The 21,869-nt window shown below is 41.6% G+C and overlaps 1 protein-coding gene and 1 long non-coding RNA gene across 3 annotated transcripts; both read right to left on the reverse strand.

Moving 5' to 3' along the window:
• Positions 1–1,510: 1,510 nt before the first annotated feature.
• Positions 1,511–4,088, reverse strand: LOC119265165. Its single transcript, XR_005131451.1, has 3 exons — positions 4,055–4,088; positions 2,506–2,651; positions 1,511–1,797 (listed from the first exon to the last, which is right to left on the reverse strand). It is a non-coding gene; the product is annotated as an uncharacterized LOC119265165 (long non-coding RNA).
• Positions 4,089–4,608: 520 nt separating this feature from the next.
• Positions 4,609–21,817, reverse strand: ddx42 (DEAD (Asp-Glu-Ala-Asp) box helicase 42). 2 transcript variants are annotated; one of them, XM_017697490.2, is made up of 18 exons: positions 21,697–21,817; positions 19,734–19,982; positions 19,136–19,316; positions 18,566–18,627; positions 18,263–18,299; positions 16,702–16,854; positions 15,427–15,531; positions 15,194–15,313; positions 13,726–13,902; positions 11,976–12,104; positions 11,518–11,617; positions 11,340–11,387; positions 11,155–11,252; positions 10,242–10,518; positions 9,673–9,899; positions 9,217–9,327; positions 7,587–7,685; positions 4,609–7,043 (listed from the first exon to the last, which is right to left on the reverse strand). In XM_017697490.2, exons 2-18 carry the CDS (start codon positions 19,946–19,948, stop codon positions 6,381–6,383), a joined length of 2,802 nt encoding a protein of 933 aa, XP_017552979.2. In that variant the 5' UTR covers positions 19,949–19,982; positions 21,697–21,817; the 3' UTR covers positions 4,609–6,380. The 2 variants fall into 2 exon arrangements, with proteins under 2 accessions (XP_017552979.2, XP_017552978.2); XM_017697489.2 differs by lacking the exon at positions 21,697–21,817 and adding an exon at positions 20,707–20,922.
• Positions 21,818–21,869: the final 52 nt, after the last annotated feature.

The following is a 21,869-nucleotide window of genomic DNA, read 5'->3' on the forward strand; positions in this document are numbered from 1 at the left end:
ATTGTTGAGGGTAAAATAAGGGTAAATGTGAAAAAGTACATTACCTTTGGGGACCATTTGCCTTACCACACGCTGCAGGCACCACTCTGGAATGATTTAATAATAAAAAAGGCTTATAACCAAAACCTTTACATAAGTTTATTTTGTGAGGTAGCTTTCCAGGCATTAAACTCTTCAGATGTCTGGTTCCTATCACCATCACTGTCTTGATAAGTCTCTCTAGGTAAAAATAAAATAATCCTCCTTTACAGTAAAAAGAAAAAAAAAGCCATGCTTTTTGCTCTAACAGTTAACAATAAATAGTCTTTAACGCTGGAGAGGTATAATGGAACCTGTTAACCATGAAGACTGGCATGCAAACTGCTGGTCACCATGGCAACAACAACAAACCATACCATAACATCAGCGCATAGAGATATAAAGCCAAGATAATCAAATGGACATAACATGTAGCTCCCAAGGTTGTTTGATTTTTGTGGAAGGGACAAAACGTCTCTCTTAACATTTGGGTTGCCAAACCTTGTTCTAACCAATTATGCAGAAATTCAGGAAAAGGTAATCAAATTTTAAGTCACAGCCAAAACGTAGTGAGCTATGGGAACACCTTCCTAAGTCTTGGCCATGTGTTAGGATCCCATTCCCATGACTTACACCTCTGATGTTAAACATTTGTTACCCATGTTACTCATTTTGATGCATTCATTGTTTTCTGATCCAACAGTGTTAAAAGTAACAATGTTATGAATAACCAGACAAAACTATTTCAACATGTGTTAAAAATACCATTTCCAAAAAACACTGCAGACTTAAGCATACTGTCTCAGGAAAGGCCTGATTCAGCTCATCATCTAATTAGCAAGGCCTTCATGAACTGAATTCAGGGCATTAAATGAGGCTAATCTCCATAGCAATTTGGCCCAAAGGTCCCCATTTTGACATGCCTGAGCCAGAATGATATTCACACTACATAATCACCCCTATACAGGGATCTTAATCCAGTTTCTGGTCCTGGTCCTTGCATAGCTGAGAGGGCACAAAACCCACAACAATGCTTCTGTTAGCTAGCACAAGCACAGACCTAGTGGGGCATACTGTGCAAAGAGATGCCATTTTGGTGGCTTTATAAAGTGAAGAGGACTGCTCAGTTGCTCAAGATAAACTTCAAATTGAAGACTAGTTAAGGCCTAATGGCGACATTTACAGCTCATCAGCAATGTCTACTTCTGAACATGTTTGTAGCTACACCCAACATTATATGGAAGGTACTGAAGAAACCAGATGTAACATTACAATTACTTTAAGCCAGAGTCACTGCAGCCTAAGATTGCCTATACCTTACCAGTCACTGCATTATCTTTAGTGCAAAGTAGTGCCTCCAGCATGGGCTTCAACTCATGAACACACCATGCACCTTTCGGCCTACTTAGACGAAGCACTGGACCAGATTGCTCAAAGTCCTGCCACTGGTTTGTCACAGAACAATCCAAGCCTAGTCATGATTTACCACTGCACTTAGTTTGACCAAGCTTAATCCATGTCCAGGAAGCCATCCATAAGTGGCACATGAGCACTTCAAAACTAAGATTCAGCTAATTAGCAGGCACACTTGCAACCGAGGTTGTTTAATAAACAAGACATTGAGTTGTTCCATCTTCAGCCATTAGTTACTCCAGCACATAAGCGTTCTATTAACTCCATTTCAGAAAATAAGGCACTGTGCCATCAAGCATCTTCCTTAACCATAATTGGACCAATGGTTTCTCCATTGGTCATCTCACATGGCTTCCATGTGTAGGCCTGCAAAAGAAAGTAGAGTTTAGATAGCACCAACAATAAAGCTGGAAAACAACAAATATGAACACATGACATGTCAAATGGTAGAGTATCATGAGGCAGTTCTATGGCAAAGTTAAAGTACCTTAAGGCTCCAAGCCAACAGTAATTAGTTTCTTCAGTGAAGAGATTCATGAGCTAGGCAAGGCAAAACTCCCTAGGGCTGAGAAAATTCACTGTTCTCCCCAAGAAAAGGTCAGTTTGCCCTCACCATTGCCTGAAGATAGATCTTGCCCTTTCTGGAGGCCACACCAGTGTCAACAGCTTCACACCTGTTCATCACCATATGCTGCAGTCCACATGTGAGGCTTTGAGAGTTAGGCCTTACCAAAGCTATACCACTTTAGTGCAACAGCAACATACCCATGGTCAAGTTTTGTGCTCAGCATCAACAGTGGAAGAAGCTGCATTTGCTTCAAGAAGCAGGTGATAATCCTGGTCTCTACAGGACTAGGAAGTAAAGCCCTGACAGCCAAGCTAGCAACTCCTGCTGAGCAGTTGTTACCTACCAGGTTACTGGAGTCTTCCTCAAGCCAAGTGCCTTAAGCTGAAACTAACTTGTCAGCTTGAGTTTGAAGCAAAAAGTGACACCATGGGCCTGTAATCTTAACAGTAGATTTTAGCAATTCCATTAAAGGATGTAGCTGATCAACTCACAAGGAAGTCACTCACCCATAGTTATGAATGAAGGGATATCTGGGGACTGGTTTCATATCAGGGACTGCAGTGGCCACACAGCTGTCCAAAGTAGACACAAAGGGGCACATGGTCGAACTGCCTTAAAGATTCCTGAATATTGATGGCCTTCCAAAGATCATCTATGAGGACAGGACTCATTAGAAAGTCACATTTACAGAGAACCCAGATCCTACCTAGAGATCAACAATCATCATGAGCTTCAGGGAGAAGACAAGTCTTTCCTCTCCTACTTCAGTAGAAGCATAGGGTATCCAAGCAGGCAGCAAACCATTACAGCACACATTATGAGCCCTGCATTTAAAATTATACATTAGACCATAAACTTTTCAAACAAATCTGAACCATTATTGGAGGAATACCTTGGATATGGACACAAAGACCAATTAAAGCAGCAGGGGTTCTAACAGTTGGAGCACCAGTGGAAGAAGCAGCTGGTGCATATGTAAGGTTGAAAGCATAGATGTCCAGCTCATCTGCAGTCAACTGGAAGTTTTATTCTGTCAAGAGCTCAAGTAGAAGTCTTATTGTTCAGTAATGAGACACTCTTAAGGCACTGTTGCAAGCCTGCAGTTCTGACTCCAGTACTGGGTGACTTCACCTTTGACATCACAGCCTCCCAAGGTGATGCCCAAAAGAACCAATTAACTCACCAGTTCCAAACAGGTCTTTCTTCACTTCAACATAAGCGAAATATTCACCACATGCTACTTCTTTCGGCTGCTCCCTTTAGGGGTTGCCACAGCGGATCATCTGCCTCCATCTTGCCCTATCCACTGCCTCCTCTACTTTCACACCAACCATCTCCATGTCCACCTTCACTACATCCATAAACCTTCTCTGAGGTCTACCTCATCTCCTTCTACCCGGCAGCTCCATCTCCAACATTCTTTGCCCAATATATCCACTATTCCTCCTCAACACATGTCCAAACCATCTCAACCTGGCTTTATCTCCAAACTGCTCCACCTTCACTGTCCCTCTGATCTGCTCATTTCTAATCTTGTCCATCCTTGTCACTCCCAATGAAAATCTCAGCATCTTCATCTCCGCCACCTCCAGCTCAGCCTCCTGTCTTTTAGACAGAGCCACAGTCTCCAAACCATACATCATAGCAGGATGCACGACTGTCTTGTAAACCTTCCCTTTCACTCTTGCTGCTATCCTTCCGTCACACATCAGCCCTGATACCCGTCTCCACCCGCTCCATCCTGCCTGCACCCCCTTCCTCACCTCCTTTTTTTTCACCACATGCTACTGCTATGGGCTGTCGTGTAGGCTGTGGCACTTGTGCAAAGTGCCATGTTAGTTTCTTCGCTGGTCTGTGCAGAACTTGATGGTACTGAATATCCAAAGGGTCTTGGAGCATGGAGGTTTGTATACAGTAGGATTGAGGCAGAGGTCCAACTGTGGCTGGTACAGGTCCTTCTGCAGCTACTGGCCTCAATACATCTGCTGTCCATGGTGGTTGAAAGCTTGAAACACCTGGAACCTTACAAGCAGCAACACTACAATCCCAACTTACCTAGCTCTATTTAAGCATAAGCTTAAGAGTCCAGACATACTGCTACAACCTTTGCACAATTTTTATACCATTTTTGAGGATAGAAGCTCCACCCCCTCTAATTAGCTTGATGTTCCTCTGCACCTGTATACGGTACATGGTACACACTTCACAGGTGACATCAACCAATACGTTGCTCCTCAAGGTGTTTGCTTGGGCAGCCCGTTTAACTGAGCAGGCCAAACAACTGGTAGGAAATGAAATGTGGGTAGGAGTTTGGTCAACAGGGGGGCCATCCTACTCACCCAGAGAGAGCAAGGCCAATTGTGCACCTTAAATTTTAAGTTTTCAGGTGTACATATTTGTACCTTTTCATGTACCTTTGATGGTACCACCCTAGTGAGAAGAGGGGTACTGCCCCTGTGAAAGTTTTGTACCTTTTAACAAACCGACTCTTTCAAAGTGTCCATTCCAGTGAATAACGCTTGCAAAGCATTTCACTGAACCAGTGTTTTGCAAGAATGACACCATTTATTAGTGGCAGATACAAGGAAAAAAAGTGAAAATCTGAAAAGTTTAATTAATTGATTCATTTATTGTACAATTCTATGAGCATAAGCCATTAAGGGGGTTATTTCCACTGTGCCCTTCTGATGCCCTCCAAAGGCACAAAAACATAGGCAATGTAAAGAAAGACAGGATTATTCAATGAGAGGGTTTAACAAGTTTACTAAAGCCAAGGTGAGATGTTAAGATTTGAATAATGGCACCAATTCCACACCACTGAATAAAATGGAACAGCATCATACATACAACACTCCAGGTTGTCAGTCCACATTTTAATGAAGATCAGCATGAGTGGTATATAGGTGCTTAAACTTTTTAATTGTTGATAGGTTTAGATATACAGTCCTTAAAGTCCTAAAAGGCTTTGAAGTGCAAAGTCGAATGCCAGAAGAATATGATGCCTGACGAGTCGCAATGGTGAATGTGAGGTGGACTTTGTATTTCCGCACTCATGTTTGTTTTATTAAATTCAAAAATACAGACAGAAGAAAAGGAGACTATGCAATGGTACAAACAGCTCCAAGCTTGTAATGGTACACTGTAAAATACAGAAGAAAGTCCTAAACCTACAAAATAGATCACCCACAAATTCTCTGAATCAATTAGTCAAAAAGGTTTTGACGTCAATTTTATCTGTAAGGAAACTCAATTTTTGTTGGAATCACAAAAAAACAAAAAAAACCTTATTTCTGTGCCTTAAAAAGCACTCTTCTAAAACTGCCTAACACAAAATGCAGTTTTGGGTTTTCCAGACAGATTCACGCACATATACTATTACAAAAAAGGCTTGTCTGCTTCGATTTAATTCACGTTTCCACACTCAGTCATACATCACAAACAGCCTGGGTGGCAAAAATGGTCAGAAGTCTTTATGGTGAAGGACAGATGGAGATTTTAAGAAATACTCCAGTGTTTTTCATCCTAATCTATATCTGTGGCATCTGCAGCATAGTTCACTACCACAGACAATACGTTTGACTGATTTCCTTTTATTTGGTCAAAAACAGAAAAGCCATTAACTTGAAACTCAGTGCTATTGTTCTTTTCCAAATGCAAGGAAAAGTGTTTGAAATATGGTCTGTGGTCTGCTGTGTGGCAGATGGATATCACAAGGATGTAAGGGTGCAAGGGTGCAACTGTATTACCCAGAGAGAAAATAGGCCCGATCATTAGAAGTGGGGAGATTATGAGTTCAATCCCCAGTGATATCATAGCCATCGTCCAAGTGGGTGTGAAGAATTTAAAAGGACTGTCAGTTAGCCTTCTCCTCCAAGCATGTTCAGATGTCCAATGATGTCGCTTTAGCGGCAGAAAAGATGGAGCGTGGCACTTGAAGCACAAGCTAGCCCTCACATGCCTAGCTTGGTAGCATCATGTGATGGGGAAACCTAGCTTGAGTAAGGAACTGGCTATGACTAAACCGGCAAGAAAATGCCATAAAAAAAAAAAAAAAAAACCAAAATTAATGTGTATCAAAATTAAAAGATGTGTTGCCAACATGCTGCTCTGCCTCTTCGAAGGGTCTCACATGGCTAAGATTTTTATCTGGTTCGTGTACTTTGGGGCCTATTGTCAATCAATTCACACCAAAATATGTGCATCATCACACCCCTAGAGATTAAGTTGAAAGATGCTGGATTACTCCTTTGAACGCTTAATTTCAGTGATGTTCAGCAGTCTTTCAGATGTTGTTTTGTGGTTGAAAGAAGACAAGATGACTCTGCTAAGAAGGCTGAGTGTCTGCCAAGCAAGCTGCTTTTTGAAAACTGACTGGTTGTCTTTAATTGTCCCACCTGCTTTTCTTGCGTTTTGGTGGATCTGGAACAGCAAAGCTGTCCTCAGCTCCTCTATGTGACCCCGCCCTATCTCCACCCCTTTCTCCCCTCCAATCGTCTCTCTCAGACCTGCTGTCTCTGTCCCGCCGGCTGCCACCATCTCCGTTACGGCTGTCGCCATGGCGATCCCTGTCGCTGTGGCGGTCTCTATCGCTGTACCGATCACGGTCCCTGTCTCTGTCTCTATCTCTATCTCTGTCCCGGTCCCTGTCCCTATCTCGGTCTCGGTCCCGGTCCCTGTCCCCGGAGCTGTGTCTGTCGCTGTGGCGATGGTGACCATCTCCATAGCGACCCCTGTCATCGGTACGGGAACTGTCTCCAGATCTAGAGGAGGAGTGAGAGTCTGAAATAGAGCTCAAGGTGCCGGCGCTGCTGAAGCCAGACATTTTAGTGCCCGAACTGAGGGCTAGAGGAGGTGGCATGGAGGAGTACAAAGAGGTGGATGAAGAGGAGGATGATGACATGTGGGATCTTTCTAGTCCTTCAGGTGAACCTGTGGGCAGAGAGCTCAGACTGCCTGCGCTGGTCCAGCCTGTAGAGCTGCTGGACTGTGTGCTGAGTTTGGGAGGGTTGCCAGATGCTGCCACAAAATGGTTCTTGTACTGAGCCTGAGGGACAGAGAGAGGGGACAAAGTGCTATTTGATAGAGGTATATATGAATATATTGTACTCAAAAAGTAAATGGTTAACCTTTACACAGCACGCATGCGCTAAAGCTGACCAGAGGGTACTTTATCTCCTGCTTTATTTATGGCCACACTTTGAAATATTTGCTTACGTACTGTGACATGTTTTACGTACTACGAATATAAAGGTATTTGGGTGGTTACTGTATACTTTTCCCGCCGCTGTTACGTATTAACAATCAAAAATCAGAAGACGTTTTAGAGGCAGACAAAAAAAAGTCACTACTTTTTGATAAAGATAATAGGAAAACAACAACTTTGACTTTTAATTGATGTAGCAAAGTGAACTGTACTTATATAACCAGGAACTAATAAGATAGAGTCTTTTTGATTTCAGCTTCACTTTAAACCTTTGATTTTTGGATCTTGAGCCAAGAGAGGAGATAAAGGAGATGGATGAGTCAGAAAGCAGAAAAGAGAGAGTAAGCAGAGATAAACAATGTGTGGCTGAAGGCATGTTGTTACCTGAAAGGCTTGCTTCAAGGCGGACATGCGGTCTCCCATAGCCCCAGTGGAAGGTTTGTAGGCTTCATAGTTACCAAGGGCAGTACTACTGCTGCTCTCCTGCATTTACAGAAAAGTCAAATGCACAGTAAGCAAAGTCATCTTACAAACATGGACCACAACATGCACACTGTGTGTGTATGTGTGCGCGTGTATATGTGTAGAGATATTATATATATACACTATTATATATATATATATATATATATATATATATATATATATATATATATATATATATATATATATAAAAACACACTCCTAAACCTTGTGGAAAGCCTTCCCAGAAAAGTTGAAGCTGTTATAGGGATCTCACACAAGTACACACACATACATACATACATACATACATACATACATACATACATACATACATACATACATACATATATATATATATATATATATATATATATATATATATATATATATATATATATATATATATATATATATATATATATGTGTGTGTGTGTGTGTACTTGTGTGAGATCCCTATAACAGCTTCAACTTTTCTGGGAAGGCTTTCCACAAGGTTTAGGAGTGTGTTTACGGGAATTTTTGACCATTCTTCCAGAAGCGCATTTGTCAGGTCAGACACTGATGTTCGACAAGAAGGCCTGGCTTGCAGTCTTCGCTCCAATTCATCCCAAAGGTGCTCTGTCAGGTTGAGGTCAGGACTCCGTGCAGGCCAGTCAAGTTTATCCGCACCAAACTCGCTCATCCATGTCATTATGGACCTTGCTTTGTGCACTGTTGCACAGTCATGCTGGAACAGGAAGGGGCCGTCCCCAAACTGTTTCCACAAAGTTGGGAGCCTGAAATTGTCCAAGATCTCTTGGTGCTGAAGCATTAAGAGTTCCTTTCACCGGAACTAAGGGGCCGAGCTCCTGAAAAACAATCCCACACCATAATCCGCCCTCCACCAAACTTCACACATGGCACAATGTAGTCAGGCAAGTACCGTTCTCCTGGCAACCGCAAAACCCAGACTCGTCTATCAGATTTCCAGACGGCAAAGCGTAATTCATCACTCCAGAGAACACGTCTCCAATGCTCTAGAGTCCAGCGCTTTACACCACTGTACTCGACGCTTTGCATTGCGCTTGGTGGTGTAAGGCTTGGATGCAGCTGCTCGGCCATGGAAACCCATTCCATGAAGCTCTCTACACTGTTTTTGAGCTAATCTGAAGGCCACATGAAGTTTGGAGGTCTGTAGTGATTGACTCTGCAGAAAGTTGGTGACCGCTGCGCACTATGCACCTCAGCATCCGCTGACACCGCTCTGTCATTTTACATGGCCGACCACTTTGTGGCTGAGACCCATTCTTTCACTAATGTTTGTAGAAGCAGTCTGCATGCCTAGGTGGCTTGGTTTTATACACCTGTGGCCATGGAAGTGAAAACATGGCAATACAGTGTATTTTAAAGGTGCATCACAGCCTAAAACTAGAATTTAAGTACACAATTGAACATAATTGGATCAATGAATAAAATAAAGCTTCTATGGTGATGATCTCACAAGGATAGCTGTGCTGAACAAGAAATTTAGATTACTTTAACACTCACAAGTACTTAAACATTAACTCACTGAGGATTCACAGCCAAGGCCAGGTCTTTCTCTGTAGCCCAGACCTCCACCTCCGATATTCAGCTTCTTCCCTTTCCCTCCCTTGAATCGTGACTTCCTGAACCAGGAGTTCTGGAATAATATAACAGACCAATCTCATAAATTATATTAATTAATGATACACATATGTATTATTTATTTGAACATTTTGTGTCATATTTGTGTTAAAAGGAACATAACATGCATGCTAAGATGTGCTACAGGTATTTTTACACATCTGTTGAGCTTTGTTTAGATTTTATTGACAGCATACATATTTCAGTGCAAAAGAAAACTAATGCCATTTCCAATTTAGAACAGATTTAATGTTTAAAAGAAAATACGCACTTAGCCATTAATACATACTTTCTGTTCTAGAGATCAGTGGAATAAACAGACATGTAACGGAGTTAATAGGGAATAGAATTAACGGCACACCTGCATGGCCAAATCCATCAGTTCCTTGGGTACGCTCTGATTGGCTCCCTCTAAATTCCGAACAAGGTCACCAGCGAATGAGGTGTCTTTGTTTGTGAGCAGTGTGTAGGCCACGCCCTTCTCTCCTGCACGACCTGTTCGGCCAATCCGATGTGTGTGTGTGTCAATGTCTCGAGCAACGTCATAGTTTACAACCGTACGAATAGAGGGAATATCCAACCCACGAGCTGGAATAGAAATAATAATACAGAATGATTAAATAATAAGATGATTTTGGCATGGAGGAAAGAGTAACATGACAGATTGACAGGCTAAAAAGACTAATTCTGACAGACAAGACAAGGCACGGCAACAAAAATGAACAACAGACCAAGTGGTAAAACACTTTGTGCAAAAATGCACAACAAAGCCTTTAAAAAGTAGAAATTTAAAATATAACCTACTCCAATAAAATGCATATTAATGTGTTTCCATCAGGCTTTTTCATTCCTTTCCCTTACATTTATTTTTAACATTCATTTATTAAGTATTTATTGTAAAAAGACCTAACCCAAATACAACTGACTCACCTGCAACATCAGTGGCCACCAGTACGGGTAGGTTTTTCTTCTTGAAGTCACTAATGACCTTGTTCCTTTCGCTCTGGTCCATGTCTCCATGCAGCAGACCCAAGCTGTAACCCTCCTGCTGCAGATTGGTTGCCAACTCCTCGCAGTTTGCTTTCTTAGTGACGAAGATCAGCACGGAGCCGGATGAAGTGAACTCCACCAGCCTGCGGGTCAACCAGACCCACTTATCCGAACCATTCGGCAACACCTCCACCAGCTGGGTCACGTCTTCATTCGCCTGAGACATAGGAATAAAAGCAAGCTCAAAAAGTGTGACCATATCAAATAAAGAGAATTCGCTCCCATTTTAAGGAATTTCTTGGCAAAGAAAATCTGATTTACGCTACTTTCCCTGTACAGCACTTGCCAAGACACATTGGGTTTACAAAGTCAGCTTCTTCGTTTTTTTTCTTGAGTGGTTTCCAACACTGTATGACATTATTGTTACCCATAAAAACAGACAAATGTACATTACAAAGCTGAAAACAGTAGCTATCTTCAAGTCCTCACTTATGTTTGTTTTCATACTTTTTTCATACAGTGTCCGAAGAAACCACAAACGTTTTTAAAGGGTTTTACAAGTTAAAGGTTTGAAGATTTAGGCATACATTTTGCAATGTGATAACTTATGGATATAAGCTTCCATTTCTTGTTAGCTACATTAGCCTCGCAGCTCCAGTGCAGAACTAAAGAAGCAAACTTCAGACACCAAACATGCCTTGGCTGATTGACTACTTTTGGGCGAAGGTGTAAACCGTGTAGAAGCGAACTATTCTTTTAAGAAACACCTCTGATAGCTATTACTTCCAGTTTCCCATATTTTCAGGCAGTCCTATAATGATTAGTGAAGATATTGTGCGGGAAACTGACACACCTCTCCAATGTCTCCCTGTACAACGCGAATGGGGTCAGTGAGAATATCCCGTGCCAGCTTCTCAATCTTCTTTCTGAAAGTGGCACTGAATAGCAGAGCTGAGAGAAAGAGTGATAAAATGAAGGTAAAAGAGTAAACAAAACGTACCTGCACCCTTATTTATTGACACACTTATGTTCACTTACTCTGTCTATCAGGTCTAACATGACTCGCGATGGATCGCACTTGATACTCTGGAAGAAAATGCAAATCAGGATTCTTACTATAGGGAAATCACAGTGGCTCAACATTTGCCTTTTAGAGTTTGACTTCGAAACATATTTGATTGAAGAAAACTGCACAGGAAGACTCAAAAGTGCTTACCAAAGCCCATATCAAACATGCGGTCAGCCTCATCAAACACCAGGTAGGTCACTCTCTGAAGTGATGTGGCCTTCTTCTTCACATGGTCAATCAGACGACCCTGTGTTTGCATGAAATATTAGAAAATGCCACTTTTCCTATTAACTATTAACATCCTGTCAAAACTAAATATTTCTATGAAACACATTTACTAGGTGTGGCATGTGCTTTTAATTTTATGCCATTTTCTGCTAATTCCAGTTTTATTTAACCGTGAAAACTGAGTGCTATGTAAACAATGCCACTACAACTATTATTCTTATCATTATAAATAATTACCATATTTATATTACAACCTCATAGACACATCAAGTATCTGTGTTATGCGACTTTAATACATAAATATCAGAAAACCCAAATGTGCACCTGCCATGACCACAATTGAGAGCATGTTGCCAAGAATAACAAAGGCCCCTTACCGGGGTGCAAACCACGATTTCAGCCCCCTCCTGTAGAGCCTTGGCCTGTTCCCACATACTGCCCCCTCCATACACAGCCACTGAGCGCAGGCCGTACACCTTCCCAAAGCGCTTGCACTCCGCATGGATCTGTGCACAAACACACACAGAGTTAATCAGACCTCCTAGGAAGATGAAAAGATGAGCTCTAATCCTGCCACACGTTGCGTGTATGCTGTCATTCTCTTTCATTTTTTGGCACAGCTTTACTGTTGATCCATCTTCCCTTTTTAATGTAATGTCTGCCTTTAATGTAAGGTCAGTTCCCCCCTTCAAAAATAATACTTAATCAAAACGAATAAATATGTATCGTCATTCTTAGGTAGATGGCTTTACAGCAAACTCCATTAGAAATTATTAAAGCACTGAAATACTTGTAAAGTGTAATGCATAAAGCTGTGGAAAACAGAAAAACAGACTTTCAGGTGAAATATAAGAGTAAACATGGGAGCATGAGAGCAAATGACTTATAAATTATGAAACGGCCACTAGGTTCCTACAATAGCTCCAGAATATACTGCAATTGCAATATTGAGTGCGTGTACATGTACTCAATAACCTGATCATAAATCAGATTCCTACAGTCATCTGATTATTCAAATGGTTATGTAAACAGCACATTCCGATTTCTTGGAATAGAGTAATACAGAGAGCGGGATTTTAGCTCAATAATCAGATTTCTCAGTGCATGTTAACCCTTACTCTGATTTCTTTCTCAGTCTGTGCAAACAAACAGCGGTACCAGAAATAAGTGAGTGGTGTTGCTGAGACATGCAGCAAAACACTTTTGGAGCGACGTAGAAACAAAATACACGCTTGACGAAATTAAGGATTTAATTATTCATCTTCTAGATGCATGGTTATATTTTCAGGTAAAGTGGTGTAATGTTTTAGAAAAAAAAGCTGTGGTATGAACTTTGAGTTTTAGATTATGTTTATATCACATCTTCTCCTATGAGTTTACTGGCTGGTTGCAACGCAGAAATCGGATTACTTGCTGACTCACGTAAACCTGGAGTTTCCCCATTACCTGCTCACTCAAGTGCATGTAAACGTATTGATATAATTACTGACAACATCCGATTTTCTGCAATTATCAGATTATTAAGTGCATGTAATCACATTCATTGTTGTTGATGATGGCAGAAAAATACAAATGAGCCCTCTGACCAATCACAATATTTTTTTCCACTGTGTGCTTTGAGCAGTCTGGCCAATCACAGCTCCAGATGCGTTTCTGTGGGTGCTTATGTAATCCAGCAACAGTACATTTTGGGCAAAATAAGTAAGGTAAGCCTTTTAAAGTCAATCAAGTCAGATTATTGACAGATTATTGATCTTTTAATATTCTGCAAGGTGTCTCTCTTACGTAGAAACAGAATCTTGGTACTAGAATGTGGTCCATATTGTGAAGTCCTAGTTTCTAGATACAGGTGCAGGTTCACTTTACTGTGATGTTACCTTGGTAACAGACAACACTGCTTGCAAATTTCACATCATGCAATCCATGTGTCTTTTGAGGCACAGCTGAAAGCTGCTCAGTCAGTGCGCTCTCGCTCTCTCTTGCTCCCATTCATGTCACCACCAAATTCTCCTCTCATCTTTCTCTACCATATGGTTAAAGTGTGGAAGCCAACAGAGCTTACAGTGGAAAAGAGACTACTGTCTCCCTTCCAGCTCCTACCCTTCTGTGCCATCATACCCTTCATACCTGCTGACAGAGCTCTCTGGTGGGGCAGACGATCACTGCGATGGGCCCCTCTCCCTGCTCCAGCTCTTTCTGATCCATGATGTGCACCAGCATTGGCCAGATGAAGGCGGCAGTCTTTCCGCTGCCGGTTTTAGCAATGCCAATCATATCTCTGCCACTCAAGGCAATTGGAACACCCTAAAGTAGAGTGAGAAAGCTCAGAAACAGGCAGTCCAATAGTGTTAACCTATATGACTACCATGGCTTTGCGTTTGCACTGTCCTGGAGAGCTGACTGGTGTCAAACAACAACACACATGAATTACTTTCAGTGTTCAAGTAACGTTTACAAGTGATTCAATGATACTCTCTCGTATAACTCTACAGATACACAACAGTATACCCAATATATTCAATAGAAAAGGACGACAACGGAGCATCAAAATCCATCACAATAAATAAACAAAACTGAAAATGAGAAACGGTGATTAAAACTACATTTATTTCCCTTAACTTTCCTGTGCCAGTCAGCACAGATGCGTTTGTAAAGGTTGAAACAGTCTGTACAAGAGATATTAGCCAAGAGATTTATAATCTTTGCTTATCCTAAGGTATATAAAGAGATATAAAACCCAAGAGCGTCTCCACTACAACTTAGACATCGATTTAAACAAGTGAAATAAAGAATAAAACACATAAAACAATAAAACTACCGAAGCAGAATGGAAAATCACTGTGAGCACATCTGATGCCATCTGTAGACTCAGGATTTGAAATAATGAAGAAAAAAATTCACCAACGAAAGAGCAGCTAAAAAAAAAAAAAAAAAAAAAAAACATAACTCAATTCACTGCCTCGAATGACTAGTTGCTCTGTTGTTGAAGACGATTTCAGTCAGTAGTCTACACAGTTTAAGGATTTTAGTGTGTAAACTTTTTTTATTCAGCAATTATTTAATGTCTTATTATAGCTTAGACAGCTCAGGTTGTCTTACTGTAAGATTTCAGTAACAAACCTATTTTGAATACTTTGTATTTTTTTATGTTTAGTAAATTTGTTCAAAAGCATAAATAAAAAGGTAATTTTTCTTTAAAGAAATTAATTTTTAAATGATAATTTGATTTTCAGCCACATCATGAAATTAAGTTCCAGCCCAGATTTTCTTTTCGGTGCATAATTAATATTTTCAGTTAAAACATAAAACATCACAAAAAAGGTTTCATACTATGGGATAAATATGTATTATGATTAAATTATGTGACAACCCAGCATTTTTTATAATTTTAATTTGTATTTTACCTATGATATTTTGATTATTTGTACCTTATTACTGAATTCTTTTATCTCTCAAAATTGCCTTCTGCAATAAAAAAAAACAAAAAACAACAACAACAACAACAACAACAACAACAACAACAACAAAAACAAACAAAAAAACCCCACATATTTACTTTTCTAATTAGGGGTGTATTTTGTGTACAGTGGCTCACCTGGCACTGGATGGGTGTAGGCTGGGTGTACTCAGACTTACGAATCTGGTTCATAAGCTGCTCATCGAAACCAAAGTGGGCGAAACTGGTGCATGGTTTAGGAGGAGCAGCACCAGATACCTGTTCATCAGACACAGTCAGTGAGATTTCACATACAGTAGCAGGGAAAGAGTGACAGACGACACACAAAGCAGCTCTGTGTGTGCAAGAACAAAAAACGGAAAGCCACTAACCCTCAGGTTGAGTTTCTGTCTCAGTTCCACCACTTGTGATCCAGTCAGGCTGTTGAGCTCCTCGTGCTCAATGTAGAAGTTCTTTTCGAAAGGCGAGTAGTCAATCTACAAGAGAATCTCACAGTCAGATGGCCCCTCAAACCTCTTTCTGTGTTTCTTATGGCCAGTTATTCAATTACTCACTTCATGAACACTAAGATAGTTCAATTCTTACAAATAACTTGTCGAAGGACAATCACACAGATTTTTCAAATTTTAGATAGAATTCTATGGTTAACAGTGCTCTAGAGAAACTTGCTGAGTCAGAATTGTTCAAGGTGGAGGGGATGAGCACCTAATGACTGAGACACTGTTCTACAGAAGTTTTGTAAGAAGGTTTTAGTTCAGAACATATTTTTAAAAGCAATTCACAGTGGAGAAGTACATGCATGGTATTGTATGATAAAATGGTACCAAACAAAATTTATGTTTTTCTGACTTGCCACTATTTTTGCATTAACATTACGTATAAACATGTGTGTGTTCACTGGTGGTTTGGGACAGTAAATAAAATGGCAATATCTGCATTGCAGACATCGCAACACCCGGTTCCTATCACCACCACTGTAAAGAATTCTGAGTCTGTAAGTTTCTCTACAATTAACCATTTCACACCAAACCAAAAATAACAAAAAATTCTTACCAAAAAAAAAAGTGAAGTTTTTACATTACAAAAAAATTCCTGATATAGAAATAATACAGTGTTAAAATAAATTAATAAAACATTTAAAACACACACATCGCTGCTGTCAGAAGAAAACCTCCATTTTTAATTTTTTGACAGAATTTCAAAGGACCTTTTGTCCTTTACATTGTGTGTAAATTTCATTATGAATGGAGCAAAAGAAACGGCCCAAAATGACTGGGAAAAATGTCTGGTTCCGTTGACTTGCATTAAAACTACAGTATGTTTTTTCTTTCTCTTGTAAAGTTATAATTTTGGACATACAAGGTATTCTTCAGACAACAGCAATTGTGTGTGTGTGTGTGTGAGATAAATATATATGTATACATACACATACATACACACACACACAGAATCTGCACACGTTTACAGTAATTAATAAAACCTGGAACAGTGCGATTATCATCAGGTTTCACGCCCTGGTACATAATCCAAACCGGGTATGCGGATGCCCCATTAAAGAGCTCGGAGTCATTCAAAAACAGGCCCTTAAAGTGGTGCACACTACATAACACAGTGTTTTACAGTGGAGACTGATGCAGACGCAGTACCTCAGAGTGGTCAATAGGAGGCAGAGGCATGATGATCTTTTTGGTGGTAGGAGCAATTGGATTGCCATCACTATCGTAGTCCACGTTCTCATCCTCCTCCTCTAGGGTCAGCCCCGCTGTTGGGTTCTCAGCCATGTAACGAAAATAAGCCTCCTACACAAAACAAAGACAACTATGTCAGAAACGTCTGAAAGCATACCATATAGACTATATGCCCAACAGATTACTGAACTACTCAGGTCTGAAAAATATCACAGAAGATTTGTCCCACCCTGATATTTTGCAAAGAAAGGCATATCAGTTTGCTGACATATTTATGGTATTACATACACTATATTTCCAAAAGTATTCGCTCATCTGCCTTAACACTTATATGAAAATGAGTGACATCGCATTCTTAATCCATAGGATTTAATATGAGGTCAGCCCACCCTTTGCAGCTATAACAGCTTTAACTCTTCTGGGAAGGCTTTCCACAAGGTTTAGGAGTGCGTTTATGGGAATTTTTGACCATTGTTCCACAAGAGCATTTGTGAGGTCAGACACTGATGTTGGACGAGAAGGCCTGGCTCGCAGTCTCCACTCGAATTCATCCCAAAGGTGTTCTGTCGGGTTGAGGTCAGGACTCTGTACAGGCCAGTCAAGTTCTTCCACACCAAACTCGCTCATCCATGTCTTTATGGACCTTGCTGCACAGTCATGTTGGAACAGGAAGGGGCCATTCCCAAACTGAAAATCCCACAAAGTTGGGAGCACAAAATTGTCCAAAATCTCTTGATCTGCTGAAGCATTGAGTTCCTTTCACCGGAACTAAGGGGCCAAGCTCAACTCCTGAAAAACAACCCCACATCATAATCCCCCCTCCACCAAACTTTACACTTGGCACAGTGCAGTCAGACAAGTACCGTTCTCCTGGCAACCGCCAAACCAGTCATCCATAAGATTGCCAGACAGAGAAGCATGATTCGACACTCCAGAGAACACGTCTCCACTGCTCTAGAATCCAGTGGCAGCGCTTTACATGTCTGCATTCGATGCATTGCATTGCGCTTGGTGATATAAGGATTGGATGCAGCTGCTCAGCCATGGAAACACATTCCATGACGTTCTCTACGCCGTTCTTGAGCTAATGTGAAGGCCACACGAAGTTTGGAGGAATTGACTCTGCACAAAGTGGGCTCAGCTGTCATTTTACGTAGCCTACTGCTTCGTGGCTGATCAATAATCAAATCAATGATTTGGATGGGTGAGTGAAAACTTTTGGCAATATAGTGCATCAACAGTATTATGTTGAAGAGAATCCCATGTTTGATCAAAAAAAAAAAGTTTCACAAAGATACAACATACAACAATACTTCTAATAATAATAACAATAATAATAATAGCGCATGTGTGTGTGTGTGAGACCACAGAGAGCTCTCAGTGGCTTAACCTGCGAAATTGCCCTGTGTGTTACACGGAAAAAAGGAAACAGTAGGAAAATGAATAGAAGATACAGATCAACGCAAAGCAGTTGCTTAAGTAGAGGTATGGTGATAGTAACTTCAGGAGGGTCACTCACTTGCTCATCTTCCTCTTCAATGTCATCCCGAATGCCCCTGGAAGAAACAAGCGGAGAAAAAAAAAAACTTCCCTGCGACTCGCTCAATCACCTGTGGAAACCCCCTTATTCCACCAAGCCCTCTTACATTTATCACCTCTCTCTCTCTCTCTCTCTCTCTCTCTCATCATCCACACATACCTCCCATTACATAAAGATAACAGCTAATAGATATTTGGCTCTCACTAGTGCTACTTAGCAAAGCTCACGTTGGGAAGTGCTAAACACTCACAGTGCCCTAAAGGAACCATTAGCAAATCTTACTTCACAAGCTTTTTCTCTTTTTCCTTGTCCTCCAGTTTCTTCATATCCTTGGCTGCTTGACTCTGTTGGTGGTTACAAAAAGGAAAAGAGATTAAGCACAAAACAGCAGCCATGTTTCCATGATCTTTCAAATGATCTGGCCTATGGAACTGGACAACTAAACCACAACTTCTTGCTGATATGTTTTTTTTTTTCTGGAAAAATTCCACGTTTATACACAAACAGCCTAAACAAGAGCATTTTTACAGGGAATGCTGCCACTTTCCAACACTATAGAGACACACTCAGCCTTCCTAAATAGCAAGAGCTTACAGAAGTTTGATCCCACACTTAACAGTTGATACTAATAACAGCAATAATAAAAGCAATAAGAATAACAAGAAAACAATAATAATAATAATAATAATAATAATGGCAACATATAAACATATAATGAAATAACTAATTAGCCAGTTTTATAAGTACACCAGAGCAGGCAAATCACCTTGTGCTGGAATGAGGACCTCCACGTCAGGAACAGACCTCTAAAGTAGGTGTCAGCAGGCGTCAGTGAACAGTGTACTATCTTACCTCCACCTCGGCCATAAATGCATCGAGGGGGTCATCTTCGCTGTCCGAGCCGCCGCCGCCGCCACCACCGCCGCCTCCTCCTCCTCCTCCAGACTGGAACTGCTGCCTGGTAGGAGAGTTCTCTGCTGGGATGTAGGGCAGGTCTGCAGAGCTCGATTCCTCCTCATCATCCTCAAAATACCTTGAGGAGAACCAGAAAAACACATCCATATCACTCCAAACTACAGGAGCCTTTTCTTTGTTTATACTCTAAACAACATCCCTCAACAAAAACAAAAAGGAGAGCACCGGCCCGGCAGGTTTCTCAGTAGTCTGAGCTTTCTGTCAGGCAATAACTCTTCAGATGCCTGGTTCCCATCACCACTGCTGTGAACAATTCTGACTCATGCACTCTTCGAAAGACACGTATTTTCACGCCAAACCACTCACATGGCTTCATTAACATTGTAACTATTTAATTATGCAGATTTTTTTTAATCTGTGGTGTTCCTCTTTAATTCAGAGTGGCCGTGAGAAGTTCCCCCTCACACCATAAAACACACACACTTAAAAGCATCCTTCACAGTAAGGATGCATGTACAGTAGAGAGACCACTCACGCGTTTTCCTCATCAAAATTTGCCCGTTTTGTTCCTATTTTGTAGAATCCTGGAAGCTGCTGGTTCTTGTTGTAACCCCCTGTTGACCCAGCTCCCCCAAAAGCCGTGTGTGCCTTCTGGGCCAAACGAGGCTCCTCTTTTTTACCCCCGGACAGGGAGAACCCCCCAAATCCAAAGCCTCGCTTGCCTCCCGGACCACCCTTGCTCCAGTTCATGGCTAGAAGCAGTGATATGCAGACAGAGGAACACCTGGGGGGCAAGAGGGAGAAGGTTACAACCACAACCTCCGAAATTTCTCTGAAAAAGCCAGTCAGTTTCGCTGATGTCCGGTTCCTACGGAAGAGTCGCCGCTCCTGTCCTGCAGACCCGCTGCACTGCAGTTTCGTGTTTTCCTGCTTCTGAATCACAACATTTAGGAACGATCAAGTGCTTATTGAACTGAATCTGGACGAGGCCAAGACTGGGGCCACCTTAAATGCTGCAGCAGTGACATTCTGGCGCCTCAGATTTCTACAAGCGCTGCACCATTTAAGGTGGAACGCGAAAGTTCGAACGAGAAGCTGGCGAATAAAAAGCCACCATGCTGCAACATTTAAGGTAGAACGGGGAATTCTGTGAATCAATAAGCCCCAACTAGCGGCTCAGCTAGGTTAACCCTCTCGAGTCACGCATGGTCACCATAATTAGTTATCTGCTTTCATTACAGTTACGAGTCCTTTTCTGACTCTGTTTCAATCGGCTTGTCCATTTTAGCTCGTTACTGGCTAGCTCGCTAGCTACATCAGTTAGCATGCATGCAGCTAGCTCACTTGCTAATCGGCTAACGCAAAAGGGCAAAGTAGCCAGGGCCAAACGGAGAGCCGCGGGGCGCGGGTCAACGTCCCTACAGAGCGTACTGCGAAGAAGAAAAGATTCAAGTGCATTATTTTATTTTTATCTCGGCGAAATTCGCCGCGAAGTGAAGCTAACCTACCTGACGTGTAGACGGAGCGCAGGAGCTTCACCGCCCCTCACCGTCCACTCCGCTCTGTTGTGCTCTCACGTCATGTGAAAGCGACACTGGCTGCCGTCCAATTTGCATACTTGTGTACCTGCTTTGGTCTTGAGCCCCTACTTAGTGTGCAGTTCTAGCGCTCCAGCTGCGTAGTTCTTGTCTCTAAGAGTGCCCAGTTAGTGTGTAATGTTCTAGCGCGCCTAGACCGTGCATGCTCGATGGGTTCCTGAGTGTCTAGTTCGTAGGTAGTGGCACACTAATGCACTTCACGCCCTAGCACCTCATGTGTCGCACAACACTTAGCTAGTCCATACTGTTGTGTTCATGATTACCTAGGTTAGTTAGTAAGTGGTTGCATTCTAGCACCTTATCTAGTGCCAGACAACGGCGTTAAGTATGCTTAGCTAGTGTGTACAATATGCTAGCTAATGCAACAGCAGCAATAGTAATAATAAAACATGCATCACATCTTACTGTGGTGTTTTATACACAACCGGGGAAATTCCACCTCTGCATTTAACCCATCCCTGAAGTGAAACACCACATACACACTAGTGAATACACACACACTAGGGGGCAGTGAGCACACTTGCCCAGAGCGGAGGGCAGCCCTATGCACAGCTGCCCAGGGAGCAATTGGGGGTTAGGTGTCTTGCTCAAGGACACCTCAGTCATGGACTGTCAGCCAAGGGGATCGAACCGGCAACCTTACGGTCACAGGGTCAGTTCCCTAACCTCCAGCCCACGACTGCCCCCAATAAACAAACAAACAAACAAACAAATAAACAAGTAAGTAAGTGTGTGTGTGTGTGTGTATACATATATAAAATGTGCAAACAAATAAAGAAAACCTGGAATTGTTTAACAATAGCTAAGTATTGAGATACAAGGGCCAATACAATAACTGGAATTTTAAAAAGAAGGAAGAACACGACGGGAACAGATTCAACCCTTAATGAGTACACTTACACTTCCTCGCGCTGTGTCCGCGGTGAGAATGTGCCAGTTCTCTTACTAGAGACAGCAGTCCAGTATACAGGGAGCAAGTGCGACAATTGGAACAGAGCCCTGCTCGGCCCAGAGTTAAACGTGAACGTGTGGAACTCTCGCGAAACTTTAGGCGTTTTTTCGCTCGTCTTTAT

Source organism: Pygocentrus nattereri, chromosome 14 (genome assembly GCF_015220715.1).
Source record: "Pygocentrus nattereri isolate fPygNat1 chromosome 14, fPygNat1.pri, whole genome shotgun sequence".
Lineage (NCBI taxonomy): Eukaryota > Metazoa > Chordata > Actinopteri > Characiformes > Serrasalmidae > Pygocentrus > Pygocentrus nattereri.

Coding starts and splice junctions, on each gene's coding strand:
- ddx42 (XM_017697490.2), bottom strand. CDS start 19,948: ATGAACTGGAGCAAGGGTGGTCCGGGAGGCAAGCGAGGCTTTGGATTT. Junction 16,855..18,262: donor TTGAAGAGGAAGATGAGCAA/GTGAGTGACCCT, acceptor TGTTTTGTGTAG/GAGGCTTATTTTCGTTACAT. Junction 10,519..11,154: donor TACAGGGAGACATTGGAGAG/GTGTGTCAGTTT, acceptor CCTATGTCTCAG/GCGAATGAAGACGTGACCCA.